This window comes from Rattus rattus, chromosome 1 (assembly GCF_011064425.1).
Source record: "Rattus rattus isolate New Zealand chromosome 1, Rrattus_CSIRO_v1, whole genome shotgun sequence".
Classification (NCBI taxonomy): Eukaryota; Metazoa; Chordata; class Mammalia; order Rodentia; family Muridae; genus Rattus; species Rattus rattus.
Window position 1 is genome coordinate 159,529,464 of NC_046154.1, and position 24,963 is coordinate 159,554,426.

General features: G+C 44.3%; 2 protein-coding genes and 1 pseudogene across 2 annotated transcripts; 1 reads left to right on the plus strand and 2 right to left on the minus strand.

Annotated features, from left to right (window-relative positions):
- Positions 1-2,763: 2,763 nt before the first annotated feature.
- Positions 2,764-15,391, minus strand: LOC116908753 (putative sperm motility kinase W). The gene is made up of 2 exons (XM_032912145.1): positions 13,997-15,391; positions 2,764-2,970 (listed from the first exon to the last, which is right to left on the minus strand). Exons 1-2 carry the CDS (start codon positions 15,389-15,391, stop codon positions 2,764-2,766), a joined length of 1,602 nt encoding a protein of 533 aa, XP_032768036.1.
- Positions 15,392-20,661: 5,270 nt separating this feature from the next.
- Positions 20,662-20,955, plus strand: LOC116889894 (non-histone chromosomal protein HMG-14-like). The gene has a single exon (XM_032890717.1). It carries the CDS (start codon positions 20,662-20,664, stop codon positions 20,953-20,955), a length of 294 nt encoding a protein of 97 aa, XP_032746608.1.
- Positions 20,956-21,720: 765 nt separating this feature from the next.
- LOC116908817 lies at positions 21,721-23,711 on the minus strand (annotated as a pseudogene).
- Positions 23,712-24,963: the final 1,252 nt, after the last annotated feature.

Sequence of the window (24,963 nt, forward strand, 5' to 3'; positions counted from 1 at the left end):
CTCAAGTGTTAGCCAAGGAGACATGCAGGAGCTGAAGGAGGAGGAGACAGGGGGCTTGTGGGTGCTCTCTACACTATGTCAATTAGGTTTTTCTTTTTGTAAAGAGTTGATTTCTGCCATACAGCCTGTCCAGGGGCATCCTAGATAACTTGTGGAAAGTGACAGGGTCCTAGCACTCAGAAGTTCTGCTGTTGGTTTCCTGCTCTTCTTCTGTACTGCCTATATAGGTGAACAGCCTGACATCTTCAGGTCTTTGTTCTGCTCACCACAATGGGGTGAGGAATGGAAACATAAACTCAGGGGTGTTCTCAAGGACACATCAAAAGTCTAATCACTTGTGGTCAGATTATGACTGGTGAGCAGGTGTGGAAGAACATCAAGAATGGGGTGAGTAAGCACAGACAATGTGAAGATCCTGGGTACTCAAAGGGAGAGAGGCACAACTATACCTTCAGGGATCATATGACAAGTCACAGAAAGCATCATCTGTGTTATCCATGTACAGAAGGCAAGCAAAGAGACCCACACGTAGATCCTGCATCAACCTGACCAAAAAGTTTCCCTTGGAAACTCAAAAGCTCAAGGGCTGGGACACAAATATAAACACATCTGGAGGTGAAGATGATGACCATGGGTTCTTCCTCCATAGCTGAAAAAATGTCCAAATGGTACTTCTGCTGATTGCCCACTCTACTGTGCACAGGCCAAAAGTCATACACTAGAAATTACATTTTAATGTTACTGTGTCCTCTCCATTTCCCAGTCTCATAGGAGCATCGTGAAGATGTAGGGACACAGATATGCCACTCTCCAGACATTTCTTCACAGACCAGTACCTTGCTAAAAACACAATCAGGGCCCAAATGCCCCAAAAGACTTCAGTAGAATTCTTAACCCTTTTGTGCAAATGGGGCAGGGAGTTCAAGAACATTTCTGAACACTTACTTAACAAAGAAGGGTCTAGATTATCTCATTACACTTTGACAAAAGTTGCCTGGAATCTGCCCATCATGGACCAGCTGAGGAAAGCTGCTAACAGGGAGTGGAACCAGCTCAGGAGAAAGAAATTTGCTGTAGTCAACAAAGATGAAACAGGAGTTGAATATCTGAAGACCACTTTGACATCAGACATGGGGATGGCAGAGTTTGAAGTTTGCCCAGTGGGTTGCCTGTCTTAATTCGGGGTTGACATCTAAGTGATTAGATGGATCTTGGAAGATACTTTGAACTTTGGACTTTTAACATTGTTGACCCTGCTATAGACTCTGGGGACTTTGGAAGTTGAACTAAATGTACTTTTCTTTTATTATGCTAAATTTGGGTATGGCCTCCATAGACTCATGTGTTTAAAGAAGTCTGTGGAGGCCAGGGAGTGGAATGTGATAGTTTGCATATGCTTGGCACTATCAGAAGGTGTGGCCTTGCTGGAGGATGTGTGACACTGTGGGGTGGACTTGGAGACCCTCCTCCTAGCTACCTGGGGATGATCAGTCTGTTCCTGACTTCCTTTGGGTGAAGATGTAGAATTCGGCTCCTCCTGCACCATGCCTGCCAGAATGTGGTGATGCTGCCATGGTCCTGCCTTGATGATAATGGACTGAATCTCTGAACCTCTGAACCTGTAAGCCAGCCCCAATTAAATGTCCTTTATAAAACTTAAAAAAAAAAGAACAACACCCCCAGGACATCAGCTATCTGTGGTATGAGCTGCAGGACTGAGCTTCACTTTGTGTCTTTTCCTCTCAGAGTTGTTTGGAATCCCAGGGTCTTAAAATCAAAGACTAGGTTTCCTAAGATGATCATCTTACTGCAACTAATAGACGAGGTCCACGGTGATTTTCAATTCTGATTCTAAGGGAAGACTATGGAAAGACCATATGAATGGCAATCTCAATCTTGTCCTTCAGATTTGTGGAGAACCTCTGAGTTCCTCATGTCAACAGTCATCCTAACTGTAACACCTTCACTCATCTTCTGGGAGGTAGGACTATATAGATTTGTTAGTGATGCCTAGAAGACAGAATTGGAAGCATTATGGTGTTAGACCTCAGACCCGTTTCCTTCTGTGGACTCCCTTCTACCTTGTTGTCCTCATGTCAGAGGTACATTGATCCTTGAACAGGTTGTTGGTTATTTACAGTAGATGGAGGTCCCAGCGAGAAGTCAAGTGTTTTTCCAAGCATCAGTTGTCTATCTCAAACTCTCTGTCACAGTCAGAGCTTGGCCTTCACTCTTTTGACACTTGCTCCAACTTCGTCACTGAGTGCAGCACACTAGAATAGGCATGACCTTTGGAGAGATGTGGTATATTAAATGTTAAAGGTGGAGATGGAAGACAGAAAACCCAACATGGGTCAAGGTCATGCAAGAAAACCCCACCCTTTGCTTTCTAGACTCCCATATTCTACAGAAGTCATTGTTGACACTAACAAGAAAGGAATGAAAAGTGTCCCAACCCTGAATAAACAAGAGGGTTGAACAGTGGTGCTGAGAGCTCTCAGGCTCAAGAACCACACTGGGACATGTCATGTTCTGAGTTTTAAGGTCCTTCTCAGCACTGATTCAAGATCAGGGTTACTGGTTTGGACTTCTCACAGGTAAATAAGAGCACATTGTGTATGGGTTCTGGGTATCCTCATGTGGGCTTACCCATCATAAAGTGTTACAGATGGAATGTCTTACCCATAGAAGGTTCTGGCAAAATAAAGTTAGAAAGAACAGTGGCAAATAAAGTAGGATACTAAGATTCAATATGCCTTAACATTAGAGAACTAGGCTGAGAGATTGAGGATCTCCAAATCTACAACCAAGACAACTCCGTTGGACAGAGAAGATCGCGTTGTTGTGACTGGCATCCAAGGAAGCAGAACGGCACTTCTGTGGGCCAATGCCTAGGCTGCTACTCCCAAGTCCAATCAAGTATTTCTCCAGCATGTACTGGCACAGCCTCAGATCCTTCAGGTTCTTCACCTACAAAAAGTTTTTCAACAATAGGCAATAGAGTTCAATCACTGGGTCCTTTATGGGTTTGAGAAATACCTCAATTGAGTTAAACTCTGACCTTCAAAGGCTCTCCAGGAAATATACATGCTACCTCCCCCCACATGCATGGACACACACACACACACACACACACACACACACACACACACACACACAGAGAGAGAGAGAGAGAGAGAGAGAGAGAGAGAGAGAGAGAGAGAGATGGGGAGACAGAAAGAGAGAGAGAGAGAGAGAGAGAGAGAGAGAGAGAGAGAGAGAGAGAGAGAGAGAGAACAGGAGAGAGAACAGGAGAGAGTCAGAAACAGATGCAGAGAATGAGACAAAGATGTAGCAAAAGAGGGATTTAAAAACAGAGAAACAGAAGAGATACACAGACAGGGAAGATGGAGGAGAGCGTGAAAATATGTAAAATATGAAAAAATTTTAAATGTTTTGCAACGTTACATGCTCTCAGTGCCCATAATTAGGGTAAGTTTTGTAAGCATCATATATACCTAGTAGCACTGATTTGGACCTACTCAAAGAAGTACAGTCTAGCTGAAGTAACTGGCATGAAAGTCTGACCAGTTGCTAACATTTATTGGAGGGAGAGGCTCCATGCCTGGAAAAAAAAACCTGGCAGAGGAAATAGAAAAAAGGATCAATCTGAAGGCAAACATATTTTTATCTATGTCTAGAATGTATTAGTCAATGACACAGTGGAAAAACCCCAGTGATGAGCTGAGAGCTGAGTGGTAACAGTGTCCGGTATAATGTGGGAAGAAACCGAGAGGGCCAGGAAGGATATCCTACAAGATGTCAGCTTTGAGCCTAAGTAAAATGAGAAGCTGAAGCCTCTAGTCATGTGTCTGACAGTTTTCAATGTTGGGATCTGAGGTGGCCACTGGGAGCAATTCATGCTCTTTAATTTTAACTCTCACATAGTGCAGAAGTGACCTGGAGGGAGAGTCTTCACAGAGGAATCCTCTAGATGAAGTTCCCCTGTGAGCAAGTCTATAAAGGATTGATTTCATGATCTTAAATGACATGGGAAGAAACACGGATTTGGGCAGTGCCACTCCCTAGCCTTAGGTAAAATAATTCATAAGAGCAGAAGGCTTTAAATGAGCACAAGTAAGCAAGCCTGCATGCATGCATTTATTTCTCTACACTCTTGAGTGTGGATATGACATGGGTAGCCCCTTTGCATGTGTGCCTTGGCTTCACAGTGGTAAGGCAGTATAACCTAGAAGTGTCAAGTCACTGTGACAAAAATGAAACTAAAAATGTTGTGTTTCAGATAATCACACAGACTCTTAAACAACCCTCAGAAAACAGTGGAAAATATCTGGTGGTTCCCTTAGTCAAAGTGATCAAACAGCTCCAAACTCCTGCTCGGTGGGACCAGGTGGGCATGACTTCACTCCCTCTGAATGTCTGATCTCCAGTCATAATCTAAGAACCACATTCATAGCGTCCTCTCAAGGGTCAGAGACTCTCTCTGTCACTGCATGTCTTGTGTCAGATGACAGGAAAGAGGAATTGTCAGAACTCTGAACATCTCTCCACTAATGACATTCTAGGAAGTACCAATCATATCAATTGGCATTCCCATAATAAAGTCATTGCTTTCTGTGTGCCACCATTTCACTGACAGAAAATTAGTGAGCACCATTCTTTCTGAACCATGAATGAAGAGCAAGAGAAGAAGGCACTCTGTAACAGTTGGATACCCAGACTTCCTACATTTGTGGAAGAACCAATTACACAAAACACTATCCCGTCTATACCTGGCCCTTTTCCCAGCCCTAACCTGCAGAGGAATTCTAGATCTTGGCACTGAAATGGATGACCCATATCACACTTGATGGTGGCAACCAGGGAAGGGAGGGGCCATACCATGTTGACCAGATATCCACACTACAGATGCTTGTGACGATGCAGATGAGGTTGCTTGACACATTGTTGGTGCCCTCCTGTCTGCAGACAGAGGCTTGTGTTTGGCCTGCCTGGTAGCCACATTGAGCAACTTCTTGTGGGAAAGCACCAGGATCTGCAAGGGACAATTGAGAGTATGGAATACCATGGGATGATAAGGACAGAGTCCCCATTACCTTGGTCATGATGCATCCATAGCTTCTTCACATAATGACACTGTACTGAGACTCTGGAGAGAAGAAGTATAAACAGACCAGAAGATAAGCATCCCAGGAAGACAGTCACAGGGATCAAGTGCCCAGAAGTAGAGGACAGCAGAGGGTGTGTGCAGATGGTAGAACTTTAGAGGATATTCCCATGTTCCTACACAATCAGGTCAGTTCTGGTATTGAGTATTTAGTTCTAGTATTTAGAAAAGAATAAGAAAAGATTTAATCAAAGAAAAGTGTTTTTCTATGCTGATAACTAATCACAAATTCTGTGGTGCTGAAGGATACAGGGATGACTGTGTCCAGTGGCCCCATCTTGTGCTGCTTCTAGGCATTACAGAAGACCAGCTATTCAACACACTGTGTCAGTCAGATTCCTGTTTTACAGCACTAAGCACCCTCTATAGAAAAGGAAGCTGGATCCCAGAAGTCAATCAGAGTGGGAGAACTTTCCTGAAGTGGTAGGCAGGACTGCAAACTGACCAGTGAATATCGGAGTGTTCAGGGAGAGCATTCATAACCTATGATGTTCAAAGAGTGAGGAGAAATCGGCCCACACCAAAGACCCTGAAGGGTCTCTTCATGGGACTTGCCACTCAGGGATCCCTTAGTCTCTATCAGCACTTCATTCAAGAATTGCTACTAATACAGGGCTGGGACTGAAGGAACTTTGAGAAATGGGTTGAAATCAAGCACATAATGAAAAAGCCACATGGGACCTCCCCATCTTCCTCACCTTGTCTTTCCTTTGAAGTATAAACAAGGTCCTCTCTGAGACAGAATGTTCCAGGTTGGAGGTTGAAAAGTGTATATTTTCACATATTGAACTAGATTTTTGAATGAGAAGCAGCATTAGCAACTGAACTTCAAAATGAGAGTTCAAGAGGTTTTGCCTTCATGGAGAGATCAGGTCCAGACTTTCAGTTCAGACTGTCCTCAGCAGTAAAAAACAGGGAAGGACTTTGGTCACAGCCTTGGGATTTTGACTCCAGCCTGTGTTGCTTCAGTCAGGAAAGCCTCATGATCCTTGACTGCTTTATTGGATTTCAGAATCTTAGCTGGTTATATCTAAAAAGAGGAGAGTGACAGAAGGTCAGAGCACAGAGGAATTAGCTAGCTCATTTGACCTGTAACATCCCAGTGTGTTATTTCTATACTTAAGAAAATTCCTGGACAGTAAGAGAGTGTGCTGAGGGAGACTGAGTGTCTGCATGGGAGATAAAGCCAACTACAGTGCTCGTGTACAACCAAGGTTCAGGATTACCTCTGGTGACAGTTTTTATCTGTACTCCTTACCAGCTTAGAAACTCATCATGCAAAATCAACAATGGTTAGCCACATGCAGGAACATGGGCTGTTGTTTGTTTGTCCCTCTGTCAGGATGGCCTCCTCATCTTCTGACTTTCCCATCACCAGCACAAGAGCAGTGGACACTTCAGGCCTTTGACATGTAGCAACGCCCAACACTCCCAGGGCCTGTGATCTGCGTGGAGAACAGCATTTCACCAAGCGATAAATTACAATAAATTTTCTTTAGGGTGTCCATAAATATCTATCACAGTATCACAGATACTTAACAGACCCAGTCATTTATGATGACTGCCTGTCACATGGCCCTCTGTCTCATGCTTTCTTTCTCTCCAGGGTCAGCTCTACAGAGCTGTTTTCTCAGACACAGTGTTTCCCAACAATCTTTATGAGGATGGGAACTAACAGTTTTATTACATGTGGACTTACCTTACCACTTTTGTCTTCCTGGATGTCCTGTACTCTGGAAACTGCATCAGCTCCTTGGGCACAGCTTGTTCATCACACTAATAATCCTGGGATATGGCACCTACTGAGAGCCTTGCACATCACAATACTTATTGAATAGCAACTGACAAAAGAACAGATCAAACTACTTCACATAGACAGTTTAGAAGCTGCGGTCACATCTCAGAGTGAATCTACATCCTTACTCCTTGTATGTAAGAATAATGTCAGGACTGTGAAGGGAATAATGGCTTTCATGATGGTAAAAGAGGACTGGAGCAGGCACAGTCCAAGAAGTGAGGAACAGGTTCCATAGCAAAAACTGGGAGCCTAGCTCTGTCAGACATCCCACAATTAGAACATAATCCCAAGTAAAAACAGTGGTAGCAGTTGATGGTCCAAACCCACTGACTGACCTACAGAGGCCCTCCTCTGTGCTCTTCAAGTCTCAACACTGGGAAGCAAGGCTGGGGAAGAGTCAGGGAGAAGTTGTTGTCATTGACTAACAGGGCTGTCACTAGGAAGACACCAGAGTAGAATGAAGGTCTGAAGAGTGGCTCAGGGGTTGCACCATGTAGCTTCCAGGTACAGCTGGGCTCCACATCACTTTTGCATGCAGCCTCCACTGTTAAATTCCTCCTCTGCTTTCAGTGACAGAAGCAACTTGCAAGGCCAGGTCTCCTATATGGACAATCATCATATGAGCTTGAAGGGCAGAATAGCCTTGTCAAAGTTTTACTGGGACATAGGCTTGAACAGGAGATGATGACAACATTGCAGCTTGAACTGAAGGGGACCACATTCATCTACACTGTTCATGTTCATGTTCACTCATATAGGCATTAGATTTCTCAGTAGCCTTTGGGCTCCATATCAGGACACCATGTGTTCTGTATGTAATCTGGAAGTCCTCTTGTATCTTCTTGTCTTAATGAGGACACACTTCATTCCCTAGACACCAGACTCCAGTCAAGGTACTGTACATGCTCCCACACTGAAGTCCTCCAGAGCTTTATGTTTTGGACAACATTCATGGAGAAGCCACAGAAATCTTTTTCCACTCTTTGCTTGTGAGCACTGGAATCTTAGATTAGATCAGAGTTGCAAACATCTGTGGTATTCTCTTGACTCACAGTTGAAAAGTACTGGAACACAAAATTAGCAGAGTGTTCCAGGCAGGTTAAGAAATCTGTAGGGACTAAACTGCTTAAGCTCCCTGAGAAGACAAAGTCAACGGAGAGGAGGAAGCCTCTTTAGCTTTCCTGTCTGCAGGGATTCTGGAACAGTAACAGCTGCCCTGGAGTGAACTGCATTGATGAATGTTACATTTGGTTATAGGGCTCCTGATGGGGAGACAGGTCACCAGAATACCTGTCACCTTATTCATCATTACTTTTGGCCTCTGATGATTTGGAAGTGTATAATCTTCTCAGGAAGGGTTCTAGTTCTTGCAGACAGCATGTTTCACAGTGATTCAGGCCTTAGAGGTTCCCTGTCAAACTGGGTGCCCTTCAAGAGTTCAATATGAATGCTCAGGGTTCCCTCCATCCTGGTAAAATTCTCCACTCAGGAAGGATTCCGGTACTGGCAGACATCATGTTTCACAGTGATTCAAGATTCTGAGGTTCCCTCAAAAAAACCTGCATGACTTTCAAGTGGACAGGATATATATATAGTCTGCTCCTACTCCAACCCCTTTCCCAAACAGAGAAGTCCATGCATGCTGTTTTCCTCATTTAGACCAGATGTCCAGGTAGACAAGACTATTTTGTTCTCTGTGTACCTACACAGAGTGAGAGCTCTTTCACTGCACCTGAAGAACTTACTATTCTCCCATTCTGGTCAGATGCATCCTCCATACTAACCTGGTGGACTCCTGAGTGTTGGTATTGAGTTAGATCCAGAAGTAACACTCATCTCTCCAACTTAAAGTCTACATCCTTAGAGGCCTGAACTTCTTTGTCAGCATTAGAAGGTGACTCAAGGGGTTGGGGATTTAGCTCAGCGGTAGAGCACTTGCCTAAGCAAGCACAAGGCCCTGGGTTCGGTCCCCAGCTCCGAAAAAAAAAAAAAAAAAAAGAGGTGACTCAATTATTATTATTATTATTATTATTATTATTATTATTATTATTATTGTTGTTGTTGTTGTTGTTGTTGTTGTTGTTGTTGTTTTACATCCAGATTCCTACTGTCATAGTCCTCTTGTCCTTAGGGTTTCCACAGTGACATTAGTACAATGTTGGGGCAGGCAGGTTGGTTCATATGGAGACAGGGGAATCCTCACATCATTGTTAAGGGCAGAATGGCACTGTTAGATAGTCTATTGGCTCAAGTGATTCTGCCGTAGATATGGACAACACAGCTGCTCAGCCCATCCTGCAGCTGTCACAGGATCTTCCAGAGACTGTCCATCCTGAAGGTCCATACGGACAATGAGGACATGGAGGTCCAGATCGACTTTTCAAATGTGTTCCATGAATTGTGGAACAAGATTCGATCAGAGCATGGGAAGGAAAGGTCTTCATGCGGATAGAAGATAGAAGGAATTGGGGAATGAAGATAAACGAGGACCAGCTTATGTATCCTATCAGAATGAGTGTTATTTGGTCTTGAGGTACAGGGATCGAAGGCTTCTCACATCTTCTTGCCTGATTTCAGATGGTTAGGTGGCTGCCAAAGAGGCCCTGTTCTTGTGAATCAAGTTTGTGTGGAGAATCCTCTATCATTATGTATGTACTTCACTAGGGATAGGCTATTGTTTTACTGTTTGGGCGTGCGGAACTAAAGTGTGGCAACCAGTCTCTCCCTGGTCTACAGATGCTGGTGTCCATTCTTGGCAGATGCTCCACAGTGATACAGGAATCACAGAGCTCAGGCCCTTGGTGTTCTTCTGAGCTGCAGGGAGACTTTGAGGGGGCCCATTAGATAGTTGACCATTGTTCCTCTGCCAGGCATAGATCATCACTATAGATTCCATCTGGACACTTGCCCCTGTGCATAGCAGTCTCACATCTTTTCTGCATACCTTGCTCAGATAGGAGAATTTTACTTTGTGTTTCCAGTTCAGTGTTAATTTGAGATGTGATCTTCAGCAAAACTGAGCCACTGTCCTTGTAGTCAGGAATTCATGACTGTCCTGGCCTCACATGCACCACCATCTGCAGAGGAGAAGCTGAAGGAGGGAAAGACAATAGATGTGAGGGGGACTAAAACTCAGGGACCCTGAACAATGGCAGGGTCATCCTTTCTCAGAACCTCTGACTGAATGACACCTCCCTTTGTAGATTATAACTAGGGGAACTGTGAAAGCACCTAGAGGGGAAGGACATGAGAGCAAGTACAGAGAAGGGAGAAGTTCCTTTTCCTGAATGACTAAAGACTGCACTGAGACAAGCAGTTGCCATTAGGAACTGCTAAGGCCATTGACTGCTGGATGTCAGCATGTTGTGTGTCAGGAAGCTAATGGATCAGCATGTCCTTTAGGGTGAGAGGGAAGAGTCCACATGTGTTGTTGGGCTTTGTCTCATGCTGACTCTGGAATACACAGAGTGCAGACACTCTATGTACTGTCTGAATTTAGGTTCCAGAATTACTCTAATGACCATCATCTGCAGATAAAGACAGCAGAAACAAATTCTAGAACTTAAACAAATGGAGGATAGTATTGATTGGGGGAGGATGAGTGGGTGAGACACCTAATAGATACCTGAGTGAAAGTGTGACAGGAGACAAGTTCAAGTTCTCCACAGTGACAAGTGACAGGACATGCTCACACCCTGAAATGTCTGGCCTTCCCGAAAGTGATTGTCCCTCCCCATATATGTTGGATACTTTTTGATAATTTGGTCAAGTTTAGGCCATTTGGGATAGAAGTTTTTAATTATGCACTTATCAGATTGTCCACTGCATTTATAGTACATTTTCATGATTAGTGACTGACTGTAAGTGTTTAGGAAAGTATGGATGGTAGTTCAGCCAGGAATAGAAAACAGGCCAAGGAAATCATGGTGAAGAAGCCAGTAAAGAGCACCCTTCATGGCCTCTATTGCTGTTTCTGCCTCTAAATTTCTACCTTGAGTTACTATGACTTCCCTCTTGATAGTTACATCCATCAGTTTTGTTTTTTTTTTTTTTTGGTTCTTTTTTTCGGAGCTGGGGACCGAACCCAGGGCCTTGCACTTCCTAGGTAAGCGCTCTACCGCTGAGCTAAATCCCCAGCCCCATCAGTTTTAAGTTAAACAAAAACACTTTCCTCCATAGCCAAGCAATACCCACTGCTCTTTCTGTTCCTGGATGAAATGAAGAGGGAAAGGCTTTGATGAACACTTGTTAAATTGTGGCTCCAGATCAGGGCTGCCTAATCCCAGAAGATTCATGGTAGTTTCCTACCTTATTAAAAAAAATCTTAGGTAGAGATCTCTATGGAGACTGGGGAAAGCTGGTGAAATACGAGAGAAACAGCCAGATCACTATAACTGTGCCCCTTTTCAGCTATACTTTAGAGTAGAAGGATATATCTAAGACACTGAAAATGTTGCTTCGAGGTTATGGAGCCTTTGATTTGGACAGAAAGCACACATTAGATGCTAAAAACAAACCCACAGATCCAGAGAGCTGCCTGGTGAGACTTTTTCCTTGGAACCACCACTGGGTTTGAAGGAAAGTGGACACCCACAGCTGAAACAGGGCCTCTACACTCTGGGATGCCACTATAAGCCCCATTTCTGTTTGGCTCTGTTCTTTCCCACTGTTCTGCTCACAAACTTGTCCTTCCCAATCCTCAGGACAGAGGAGAGTGCACCCCTCAGGTCTTTTCCATGTGTGGACCTTCAAGGATGCCAGAGCCTGAATGTCAATAGGAGTTTCAGGAGTTTTCACCTAAAGGGGAACTTAGTTTCTTCTTAAGCAGCCCAAAACACTGCACTATCAGAAAAACACACCATCATGTACAGAGAATCATGCAGGCAGCAGGTAACACAGCTTCCCCTATGATCCTCTATGCCTTCTATTCTTATTTCCTAGGCCCTGACCTGTTTTAACCTTCACAAAAGGGTCTCTTCTGATGCCCTGGACTACCATGCATGCTCTTTGGTCTCTTACCAAGTTAGTTGTTTTCATGCAGAACTACACCATCATTTTTGTCTTCCTGATTTTCCTGGATTCTGCCAGGTTGTCTGCTGCTTGGGAAGAGATACGTCTTCAGGCCTAAAGATCCCTGGACCCAGCAGTGAGTGAAGGCTTTGGACAGAGCACGTTTTTATTCAATGACTTCTGACTGGATAACTGATCATAGCATGACACAGAGTAAACCTAGAGCACAGGATTGAATCTCAGATCCTATTTTGACACTGGAAGACTTGTTCCAGTTAGGAAAGAATGACGTGAGGCCTATGAAAGAAGACTTAACTCTAGCAATGAACTGGACACACAGATGCTGTAGGGGAAGAACTTGAACAGGCTCCGCCCAGAATGCAAAGAGCAAGCTGGATGGCTAGGACACTGAACCCTAACCATGACGAAGAGCCCACACCCCATGGAGCCAAAATCCCATGGAAATGCAGGGACATATGTCATGAGGCTAACCTCTGACAAATGAGGAGAGTCCCAGCTCCAGGCTCTTCAGATGTGGAAGAGGACTGAGTGTCAGAAAGATGGCAAATGCTTAGGGAGCAACCCTTCTAGTTTCCCAGGCTTAGCCGCTTCGAGGTTCACTCACAAGTTTTGCATCTTTCTTGGACACAGTGAGAGAGATGCGCTGGGTGCCTACTCTTATCCTTCTCACAGGAGAGCAGGTCACACAGGCTGAGTGATCTCCATGATAGAAGCACTGTGTTTTGTTCTCTAAACCTCAGTGTGGCATCCTTCAGCCCAGCACTGAGACTCACACCAGACATGGTAGACAGAAGTCTGGACTTTCCAAAGCTGGAGCACTTTTGGAATGTGGTGCACGATCACATCCTGGAGGCTCTTAAGCTCTCACACCTGAAGCCCACTTCCCATGTCCCTCAAGTCTGCTGCTGTCTGTTGCATGCAGTGCCCCAAGCCTACCACAGTAGATTCTCAAGAGGATGGCTAGTTCAAAGAAATTCGAGCTTTAGAGTGAGACCGCAGTGAGCTTGGCTTGTATGAGAGACTAGGAAGGTGTGTCCTAGGTATGTAGCACGTGTGGGAACGTGAATAGATGTCACTTTGAATGCCCAGTGGCCTGACCAGGAGCTGATCAAACAGCACATGCACTGAATGCCTAGCGAAAGCAGCAAGAACAGAGCTATGGAGGGAAACTTCCCATTTCTACTCCTTGTGAACTCTGGAGCAGGCATTTGCTGTACTCACAGGGAGCATAGGTCTCCTTGTTGGTAGCATAGCAAATGATGGGAGGAAAAGAAACCTAGGAGCCCTCAGGTCTGTGTCCCGGGACATTCAGTTTGAGGTTTAGTTGCCTGGAGCCTGGTAGCAAGGAAGATGCTCTACCAGCTATTCAGCCCTGGTTAATAGATGATAAGTAAGACTAGCATGACACTGTACGACCAGTCTCTGAATGCCAGATTGGAACTTCTGGTGACACTGACCCCTCTCTTTTACATGCAGGATACATAAGAACTGGGTATCCACAGCTGAATCCCAATGTATTTATCCAAGCAGCATTGTCAGACTTCACAGGACTCAGTACACTCCACCTGTCCAGTTCAATTGTAGGGAGACATTGAAGTGGCCCCTTAGTACTTTGACCACTGTCACTCTGCCAGGCACTAGGTCCCCAAGTAGAGTCTCTATCTCAATATGTTCCCCATGAAGGGCAACCCTACATGTGCCCTTTCAGACTGGCTGTACCCACAATCACTTGCTGATTATTGCTACATCAGACACCACCTAGGCATTCTCCAACAAGATTTCTTCCTCAGATGGTATGGTAATAAGCAGGGTTTAATCCACCTGGAGTAGAAATACATTTCACCACCCCGAGACCCCAACTTTACTGTTTTGACAGAGAATACATGAATAAAGACAGAGAAAATAAAATTCAGAGTCGAGTCGCACCCTCCCATATTGGCTTACCTTTTCATTTTGCCTTACTGCCTCTTTCAGGGAAGCCGCTTTCTTGGAGAATGTACCTTTGGAGCCCACAGGAAGCAGCAATGTCTTGAAAGACAATCCCTGATTCTCTGGCAGAGTCTCTGGAAATACCCAATCCTCTGAGGGGGAGATGATGTTTTCATATCAAAGTCTTGCTTAGTTGGCAGGGGTATTTCGATTTCCAATATGGTGTTGCAGACACATGGGGAAGCCACAGGTCTTGAGTGGAGGTCACTGGTAGAAGTGCTGTTCTGCTTCTTAGTACCATATAGGGCAATGGGAGGCATGGAGACACTCCTGGCTACAGTGTGTCTGGCCACCTGCTCTCCTGGGGGCCAGATGTGAAGGAGGCCAAAGTTGGGTTCACTGGCTCTACTCTTTAGGGGAAGACCAGAGACAGAGTGATGTGCTGGTGATTGGGGTGGCAAAGGACCTTGATCCCCAGGCATGTCTGAAGTGGTAGTTCCATGCTCAATCTCTTGGCGTACCTTGTCTTTTAAGATCAAATATGCCGCCATTGGTTCATCGTATTTTTTCTTTTGAAGGGATTCCAAGATCTTGTTGGCATTATACCCCATGCCACAGAGCATTTCTACAATTTTGTAATCTGGGTAGGTCATGGTTGGGATGTTTACCTCACACTTCCTGACCCATGGATGTTTCTCAATGTCCTCGATGGAGGGCCTCATTTCTGGGGAAACTGTGAGGATTTGATGGATGAGGTTTTCAAGTTGTCCGGAGAAGTAAGTTGGAATGGTATACGTCCCCGTTGCAATCTTTTTCTCCATGTCTTTGGTGGTGACTCCTCTGAAGGGGCAGTACCCAGTGCTGATGAAATAGAGCAGCACACCCAAACTCCACACATCTGTCTTCTTGCCATTATATGGCTCCCTTAGTACCAGTTCTGGGGCATAAAATTCCTTGGTCCCACACAGCTCTTTCAGTAGGGTGCCAGGTCTGAACTTGGTGGCCAGGCCAAAGTCTGTCAACTTTCCATTGCCCTCTGCATCTGTTAGGATATTCTGTGGTTTTATGTCTCGATGGACAATGTCAAGGTTGTGGCAGTATTTCACAGCTGACACTGTCTGGCCAAATATTTTCTTTGCCACTTCATCCTGCAGCGGGCCACCCTCCTTTATTAATTCAAATAAGCTTCCCCCTGGAGCATATTCTAGTACAAAATTTACATGGCTTGATGTTATGAGAACCTGAAAGAGGCGAATGATGTTAGGATGGTGCAGTGTCTCCAATATTGCTCTTTCTGACAGGATAGAGCTGATGGTCTCCTTGCTGATCTCTAACATTTTTATGGCAACCAGGGCCTGCGTTTTCAGGTGCCAGGCCAAGTTCACAGTGCCAAATGAACCCTGACCAAGATAGGAAAGAATCTTATAGTGACTTCCCAAAGTCTTCTCTTTGGATTTGCTGGCCATAAGGCTTAATATCTCCCGTGTTCTGGTGAACACAGGTTGTGAGTTATACCAACCCGGCAACTAACAAACTACACAGCTATCAAGGAGTCCCACAGGTCACCAAAAAACAGCTCCCTGGTCTGTATGGAGAAAGACAACAGACTGGTCCACAGTCTTATACAGAGGACTCTCATTCTGCAATCACAGTGGTTCTTTGTGAGGTCATAGAATGAAACGCACCAACCACAGAAGGCTGTAACCCATAGTAGCTGTCTCCAGTCTGGGTCACAGGGAACTTTTCATTCTCATGATAGGAGACTAGCTTCTATCAGCTTCTTCTTCAGTAGATCAAAGAGACAGATATTTATTGTTTAGCAATTACAGGCAGCAGAGTGCCTCCATGTCCTTCATAGCTGGATGCTGAGTACGTCAAACCAACCATCTGGACTTTCAAGGATGAGGTGAATTTTGGACAATCTTTCTGCAGAGAGAGGCTAAGTAATCACAAAAAATAAACTGGGGGCTTTCCTACCTAGCCTCTTTGTTCTCAGAATAGGGCTCTGAGACTTAATTATTCACAAAGAAATGCCTAAGCCATAAGCTTTGGCTCATTCCCCAGCTATATTGTAAGTTAAATAACCTGCTTATTCTAGTCTGTGTCTGCCACATGGGTGGTTATTTCTCTGGAGATTCATGTTTCTGTCTTCCTCAGAGATCAAGGCCAATCTGCAGGTCTCCACTGTTTTCCAAGGTTCTATCTCTTTATGCTGGATGTCTCACCTTCTATTTCCTGCCTTGTTTAATTGGTCTTCAGCTTTTTATTGGCAGATGCTGCTTGTACACACTACCAAAGAGATTCTTTTTATATCCCCCTCCATAGTCCAACTAAAATGCCCATTTCATTAGCAATCTATAATCCAGAGAAACAACTGTGAAAACCAGCAGCTTCCTAAGACCTAGGGCTTTTTAGCAGCTGTAGTATCTGTCTCATTGACATTTTAAAATTTCAAGTCAATAAAGCCTGATTTAAACTATTTTGGGAGATCCCAGATCCCCCCTTTCATTCTATGAGCATTTCCTCTAAAGTCTTGAGAGAGTTCTTTAGAATTGCTTGACCTGTAAGTTGGCAACATATAATATTTTATGCCATAATGTGAAAAGTGTATCATAATGAATAAACATGATAAAGCCTCATTAGTTCCAGTCTGCAAAGGCATTTCCAAGATAGCCATCATCTCTAATAAACGTGCAATGTCAGAACCACTCCTTACAGACCTCCAGCCTGGAGCAGCTTAGGAGTCTGAATATGTATCCAGTGTGTGATGTATCAGCATATGTTCATGTTTTAAAATTTCAAAGTCTACAAAATGAAACACATAATCTATTATATGTTATCGATTTAATGGGGCATTATAAATCAGAATCTGGATTTTTTTAACTGAGAATATTGAGCCTCTATGGGCTGCCATTTTCTTTCCTCACACCTTTGTGCAATTTTCTCCTCTGGAAATTCTGTTTCTGTTCTCATTCTACATTGTGGATGGGATTTATCAAGACTCTTTATTCTGATTTTAAGAATACTCTCATCTCTCTTTTATGGCCTCAAACCTAGAATTTCATCCCATCTGTGACTTATCTAAGTCTGCTTTAATCTGAACTTACAGTGATATAGAAAACTGCAATCGCTAATGAAAATATAATCATTTCTTGCTTACAGTCAAACAAAATTATATCAGGTCCAAATGATATCGGTCATTGTACTTTTCTCCATTTCTAAATGCAAAAGTATTTTTGATTTATTCTATCTCTCTCCTTCCTTTGGAGACTTGATTATATTATTTCCAAACAAATTATTCCATTCTAAGATGTTTTTTATACTCAAATTCTTTTCTCTTTTATTGTTTTCAAGTTAAATACTTGAAAACCTTTGAGAAGGTTGGGGGTTCTCAGTGCCACCGCAGCTCAGTGACAATATTCATTCTTCTTTCCTGCCTCTTTATTCAGGCTCCTCGGGGAAACATATGTCTATGGCAGCTAGCTTCAATCTCTGCGTTTGCTCCAGCAGGCTGTCCTTGCCAGATTTTGGGCCAGAGCTTCCCTTTGCCCTGTATCTGCCACCTGCTCTGGGAAGGTAGATCAGACTTTGAGAATGTCACTGCATTGTTTTTGTCTGGGGGCCATTGCAGGCTCCTCTCCCAGGCACATGCCGGTTCGTGATGGGCACAGGCTGCTCAGTTCCTCTGCCGTACCAGAGAAGTGCATTAAAGCTGCAGCCTGAGAGAGACCTTTGACCAGCTCTCCACCCTCCAGCTCTTTTGACTCATGAGCCTCCAATTAGAGGAGCAGCACTTGGGAAGGGTCCAGTAGAAAAGCCTTTATTTTCTCCTTATCAGGCTAGCTCTTTCTTTCTTCCTTCCTTCCTTCCTTCCTTCCTTCCTTCCTTCCTTCCTTCCTTCCTTTCTTTCTTTCTTTCTTCCTTTCTTTCTTTAATTTACTTTAGAGCAGCCTTCTGCATTGCCTCTCTGTGGTTCACTGCTCCTTTTCAACAAAATTGTCTTACAACCAAGAGTCTTCAGGCTCTAAGCCTGGATTCTAGCCTCTCATTCAGTATGCTATTGGTAACTACTGCTTTCTACCCAGGCTCATTGTTCCCAGAATAACCGATGACTTAATGAGTTACATGCCCAGCCCGTAAGCACTGGCTCAGTCACAGACTAGTTCATAATTTATGTAACTTGCTTATTGTCATCAATAGCTGCCACACTGGTCGCCTGCCCTCAGTCTCATGTCTGACCTCACATTTTAAGGTCAAACTTGTGTTCTTGCCTCTTTCCCAGGATACTCTCCCTCTGCTGCTGGTGGTTCTCCCTTCTCTTCCTTGCCTCAGCCAATAGGACATAAGCTTTATATTGGCAGTTGAGGCTTGTACACAATCCATAAGAGATTTGTCTCTCTACAATTTTTTTTGTCAAAGCTAAGTTCACAGACTTCTGATTTTGTGATCTCAGGTAAGAAAGGCAGAAAGATCCATTGCATGAGGAGCCCTTGGTCCTCTCTAACCTGAACCTGTTGTCCCTTGTTCTGGCCAAGAGCCTTGCTTCCAGTGTGCATTAAAGAGCCTCATCAGTGGTCAAAGTCAGAAAAGAGGTGGAGTCCTCTAGATTGTCTATGACATGAAGATACTCATATTCTGAGAAACACTGATGTTCTTGGACTCCCCACAAGGCTTCTGTGATGCCTCGTCACCTCAGGGAGTCTTATAAAACTAATGACTTGACTCCTAACAGATAGGAGAATGGGTTATGGAGTTCTCCCTTTTGTTCCTGTGAGATAATTTGCCTTTAAGTCAGTTTTCCAGGGAGTATCAGGATACCTCGTAGAGAACTGCTTCAGGCTACAGTCTGCTTTGGGGGGAGTTCTCCAATTATTCTTGTCTCGTACTTGCTAAGACACTGATTGATCCATTTGTGGGACAGGATTGCATTCTGAACCAGAGGTCAAGCTCAAGTTTGTCTTTGAGACAAACACAACCTAGCTCATAAGGACTGGTGGGGACTGAGGGACCAAATAAAACAGCCCCTCTGCCCTGATCCACAGCCCTGATCCTGCTCATGTTCTCCTTTAGAGCAGGACCTGCTTCCCCTCAAGCAATGGACTAGGGTATTTCATTGCTTCTCCCTTGCAAATGTATTATTTATTCTCATAGTGTAAATGCAGTCTCAGGCTTATTGTCTCGTTGTGGTAACTTAAACCTAGTACTAGAAGGCTGTAGCCTTCGGATGATCTTATCAAGGTCTAGAAGGTTTTTTGCCCCTGAGACATACTATGGAATAAACTCACCCCTTCCTGGTTCTCTCTGATCTCTGTAAATCTCCCAGTAAAACTGCTTCCTTGTCTCCCTTTCTCTCTCTGCACCGCTCTCTCTTAAGTAGCCCTTTCTTCTCATGAGAGTTGAAGCATATCTCTTCTGTCAAATGTTTCTCTGATTCATCACTTTTTCTGCCACTCAATTTGATGGAACTTCCAAACAGGGTGCTACTTCCTACAATATTATCTTTATTTCCATTGTTTGGGATTAAAGATGTATTTTAAGAAAGAGCTGAAGGGGCTTGAGACCCCATATGAACAACAATGCCAACCAACCAGAGCTTCCAGGGACTAAGCCACTACCCAAAGACTATACATGGACTGACCCTGGGCTCAAACCTCATAGGTAGCAATGAATAGCCTAGTAAGAGCACCAGTGGAAGGGGAAGCCCTTGGCCCTGCCAAGGCTAGACTCCCAGTGAACTGGATTGTTGTGGGGAGAACGGTAATTGGGTAAGGATGGGGAGGGGAACACCCACATAGAAGGGGAGGGAGAGGGGTAATGGGATGTTGGCCTGGAAACCGGGAAAGGGAATAACAATTGAAATGTAAATAAGAAATACCCAATTTAATAAAGATGGGGGGGGGAAGATGTGTTTTAAGAGTCAATCATGCAACCACTAGGAACATGTTTTACCAGGAAACATCACAATCTCTGGTTTCAAAGTATAATCAAATATCCTGCAAGAATTCATGGAGAGTTGTACTACCATTCAGCTGTTTGTTATCCAGCTTGTATATTAGGAAATGGTTGACTTACTTTGTATATCCCCGTCATACGCTCCACTGAGGAAAGTCGTTAAAAAGTCAAGCAGGAGCAGAGGAAAGAACATGGAAGAAAGTTACTCACCTACTTTTTCTCCTTCAGCCTGCCTTCTTATGTGACCAAAAAACCCACTACTTACTGGGGTGCCACCTCAGTGGTGTATAAGGACCTCATCAGGGATCAAGGAAACAGCCCAAGAACATGACCACAGGACAAAAAGTGGAGGTAATTTCTTAGTTGAATTTTTTTTCTCCCCTGGCATCTCTCATGTCAAGTTGACAAGAACCGACCAGTTCTCTTGCCTTTTCTGAGTATGAGTCTATTTCCTTCTCAGCAGACTGAGAAGAGGCTGTGTTCTCTAAGGAGGATTGCCCAATGCTCTCTCCTTGTTTTTCTTTCCCTTGTAAATCTAGAAGTAAGTTGTAAAATGAAGTAATGAATTCCTATCCTTTTCCAAATGAAGACAGTTTACAATGGTTAGTCGGACAGTTCAGAAGCCTGTCTCTTCAAGGAAGGGCGGCTGAGAAATGATCAAAAAGGAATGAAGTCGTTCTCCCACCGACCCTGCGATGGGTCGCAGCAGTTCGAGTGGTGGTGGATAGGCAGTGCAGCTCCATGACAGATCCATCACACGCGTCTCCCACCCCACACCGCCATGATGCCCAAGAGGAAAGTTAGCGAAGATGGAGCTGCGAAGGTGGAGCCCAAGCACTGCTCAGCGAGGCCATCGGACAAGCCCGCCCCTGCCAAGGTGGATGCAAAGCCGAAAAAGGCGGCGGGAAAGGATAAAGCATCAGACAAAATAAAAGTGCAGATAAAAGGGAAGAGGGGAGCAAAGGGCAAACAGGCTGAAGTGGCTGACCAGCAAACTACAGATCTGCCTGCAGAAAATGGAGAGACGGTAAACCAGAGTCCAGCCTCTGAAGAAGAGAAAGAAGCGAAGTCCGACTAAGCATCCATCACATCATATCTGTCAGTGGTCCCTGCCTCCCTTCTTGTACAATCCAGAGGAATATTTTTATCAACTATTTTGTAAATTCAAGTTTTTTAGTAGCTCTAGAAACATTTTTCAAAGGTGAGGGAATTCCACCTCATCCAATTTTTTTTAAAGTATAAATGTTTTTTTTTTTTTAAAGAGGTTAAATCATTTGCTGGTTGTTTATTTTTTGGCAGAACCAGAAAATAGCAGGATACTGAATCAGGAGAGACTGTGACTGTCTCAGGGGTCATCATAACATCCTGTAGAGGGGGCTAGTTCTATAACCTACAGTACAAAGCATACTAGATGGCAATTTGGAGTCTCAGTTGTGCATTTGTGTCTGGAATATTTTCAGTTCTATCTGGTTCCATGTTTCTAGTAGAACCATTTTGTAAGAAAGTCAGTCTTTGGTCCTCGCCCTGTCAGAACTATGATGTCTATGGTCATGGCAGTCCATTTTCTTAACAGTTGTGATAATGTGCTGTGAAAGATGGAGATTTTGAGTCTGTGCAGTGTGTGGCCTAAAATTGTGAATTGGTGGAACTGAGCACTTGGTAGTTTTAAGAGGTCCTAAGGAAACTTGCCAAGCTTGAGGCTGGAGCATCACTGGAATAAGTTCAAAGAAAAACAATATGTAGCTCTTCATTTGCATACACGAACACAATGTGATTCTTCAGAGTTTGGGTACGTGTGATAAGAATTGGAGTGTCTGTACTCTGTTCCTCCACCAATAAAATCTCAGTTGTGAAAGAGTAAAAAAGAATGAAGCACTGGGGACTTTGACAGCGGGACTAGCCCTTGGATACACATTAGCTTTACTAAATACCGCCTCCAGCCTCTGTTATAAGATCTGTTACTTTTGTTGCCACCTCCTGGTCTCTGTTCTCTGAAGTTTCTACTTCCTCCTTGCTGTCCCTACCCTGATCCAGGAAGTTCCTGCTTCACCCTGCTGTCCCATGAAATCACCATGGCTGCCATCTGCTGCCCCTGCCCCCTTGATATCTTTCTGGGGGTCCTTTCAGCTCTGGGTCCTCAGTGGCCATGGTGAGCTGCCAGCATCTCCAACCATGCCACTTCACCTGTGTTTCTGTGTCTGCTTCAGTGCAGACATCAAAACAAATTTCCGGTTTTCCTTTGAGGAAGACCATCCCCTTCATTTGGCATCGATGTTCTTGCCTAGCTTTTCCTCAGGTTCCTTCCAAGCGTAGCTAAGTTGGACATCTCAACAAAGCACTGCAGTATCACGGTCTCAAAGGCTGCTGGGCAGTGGATCAGGGAGCACTGGTCGACCAATATGGCCCCTGATCTGTGGAGATAGAGCAGCTGCCAGGGCCTCTACAGCTCCTTTCTTCTCAGTCAGTTTCTCAGCTCACTGCTTGAAATGGCCATTGGCAGTAGGAGACACAGAGTCCAAGAGCTTGATGGCATCTTCGCTGGAGGCTTTGATTATTTTTGTTTCAGAAGGAAGACCTATCCGTTCAAATTTAGTGCTGGCTTTCTGCTCCACCTGGGGTAACTGGTACTCTTCTTTGGTAAAAGCAGTTCAAACCCCTATCCTTCCAGCTCTGCCTGTTCTTCTTGAAAGATCAAAGACTCCATTTCCATTGGTGTACAGCTGTGAACAACCAGGTCACCCTCGGGGATGTCTAACCCACTTGCAGCCAGTAAACCCACAAAACTGCCATTTCATCACCTTTCAGGGAGATTTCCTTTTGCTTCTGCAGAATGTCCCCATGTAAGGACTGGGCATTCCTGCTTTATGCATGTGTTTTGTGACAGCTCCTGCCACCGTTCTTGGTTTCACAGAAGTTGAACATGTCCCCTTGATGACCACTGTGCCCTCGGAACACATCCCCACTCACCACTGTCCTCTCTGTCTCCACAGTTAAGGATGCTTTCTGAGTCTTTTCCCAATCAGGTCCACCCGTTCATACGTAGGTTTTGTGTATTTTTAGCAACATTAAATACCCAATGAGAGCAGGTTGCAGAGAAAAAGCAATGTTTGCGGGTTGCCTTCAGAATCGTTCTTGTATGCTATACATAAAATTTCTTCCATTTGATCTTCAAAACCAGTATCTAACATCTGGTCATCTTCATCTAGGACAACACGTTAAAGTTTGGTGAGATCTAGCTTGCCATTCTGCAAGTGATCATCAATACGAGCTGGGGTCCCAACCAGGATATCAATCCCACTCTGCACTTGTTCTCGTTGACCACCATGGGGAGTTTCACCATAAAAAACACTGATAGTTTTTATCGATGTCACTGAAGTCTTTGCTCATTTGATTTGCTAATTCTCTTGTAGGTGCAGCACTAGTATCTGATTGGCTTGGCCTCTCTTCCTCTCTTGAAGTCCACCTTTAAATTACCCAATCAAAGGGATGGCAAAGGAGAAGGTCTTCCTGCTTACTGTCCATGCCTGGGCAATGAAGTCTGTCTCACTGTATACATGATGGAATGTCTTGGCTTTTAGAAAAAACGGGAAGTAAACCCCTCAGGCTTTGAGCTTTGAGAAGCTTGACAGTCTCTTCGAGTATGGGAAAATTAGAGAGAATCCTTTCGTCTCCATGAGTATTTCCTTTTCTATCTCATTACTATTTTCTTCACCAGGAGCATCCCTGGAGTTGGAGTTTGGTTCAGAATGGGAGAGGACATTCTTGAGCCTGGGCTTTTCTCTCCCTTGTCTCATTAACTTCTTTCCCTTTCTTCTTCTCCTTGGGCTTAGGCATGTCTGCCTCTGCTTCAGAAATTTCCTTGGTTTTTATCTCTGTTTTTTTTTTTTTTTTTACATTGGCTGTTTTCTCCTCAAGGGACTCCTTTTCTTCTGGGATGTTTTGCTTTTAGAAGCACTGTGGGCTTGAGGCTCATCCTCCTTGGCCTTGTTGGATTTAGCAGAATACACATCAACCTCAGAAGGCCCTTCCTTTTTCACTGCTTTTGCTCTGGAGGAACAAGTCTTTTCCATTCCTTTCGTTGCTTCTTCTGTCTTCGATTTTGGGTTCTCCTTTCTACTTTTCCTCCTGCTTGCGTTGGCAGCATCTCCTTGCTCTCCTCAGCCCTGTCTTCTCCCTACTTGGATGCACTGGGGAGTTTCCTGGTATTTTTCAGTGTGAGCTACTCAGGTCTGTCAGTCCCTCAACTGTGTGCAAAGGAGAGAGAGCGACAGAGCAGCCTTCTACTTGTGATCCACTCTGCATCTCTCAATAATTTCTTCCCTTGGAAAGAGATGATGCTTACTTCCCCTGCAATTTCTGTTAGAATTTCTACTACTCTGAAAACACGCCATGACAAAGGTACGATATTACTGCCTTGTCATGTACAATATTTTCTTGTGGCTGGCTCAATGGTTGTGAGTTTCCGTCCAAATCATTATGGTGGGAAGTTAGGCAGCTTCTAGACAGGCAGCGCAGTTGAGGCGCTGAGTGTTGTACATCATGCTCCAAAGGCAAACGGAAATCTCCTTCCAGGCAGATAGGAGGAGAATCTCCAAACACATGCATACAGTGACACACGTATTCAAACAAGCACACACCTCCAATAGTGCCCCTCCATTTGCCACGCAAGTACAAACAAACACACGCAGTTTCCAAGCTCTTTGCTCCGTGTCCTCCCAGCTCCTTTTTTGGTCAGCATTTGTCTTGATCAAACAATGAACTTTCTGAACGTAAAGTACTTCTTTCTATGGGCTCCTTAGCTTCCCAGAAATCAACCTTCTTTGTGACTGTGACAGGTGCTTAGGTGCAAACATTTGGGAAAGTATCTGTGAGTGTTTTTGAGATGTTTTTCTCTAAGGAACATAAGGCCCACCCTGCATGATTTTTGGAACATTTCCTTGGGGTGGATTTCCAGCTGCATCAAACTGTGAAAGCAACAAGATTCTCAACCATCCGCTGCCTGGGATTCCTGACCATAACACAGGGAAATCAGTTGCTTTTTCTGCTAATACCCTGCATTTCCCACCATGAGATACGGTATCATCAT

Excerpts from the sequence above, each read along its gene's own strand:
- LOC116889894 (XM_032890717.1), top strand. The coding sequence starts at position 20,662 with ATGCCCAAGAGGAAAGTTAGCGAAGATGGAGCTGCGAAGGTGGAGCCC.
- LOC116908753 (XM_032912145.1), bottom strand. The coding sequence starts at position 15,391 with ATGGCCAGCAAATCCAAAGAGAAGACTTTGGGAAGTCACTATAAGATT. Across the intron at positions 2,971-13,996 it reads GCTTCCTGTGGGCTCCAAAG|GTGAAGAACCTGAAGGATCT; the intron begins GTACATTCTCCA and ends AACTTTTTGTAG.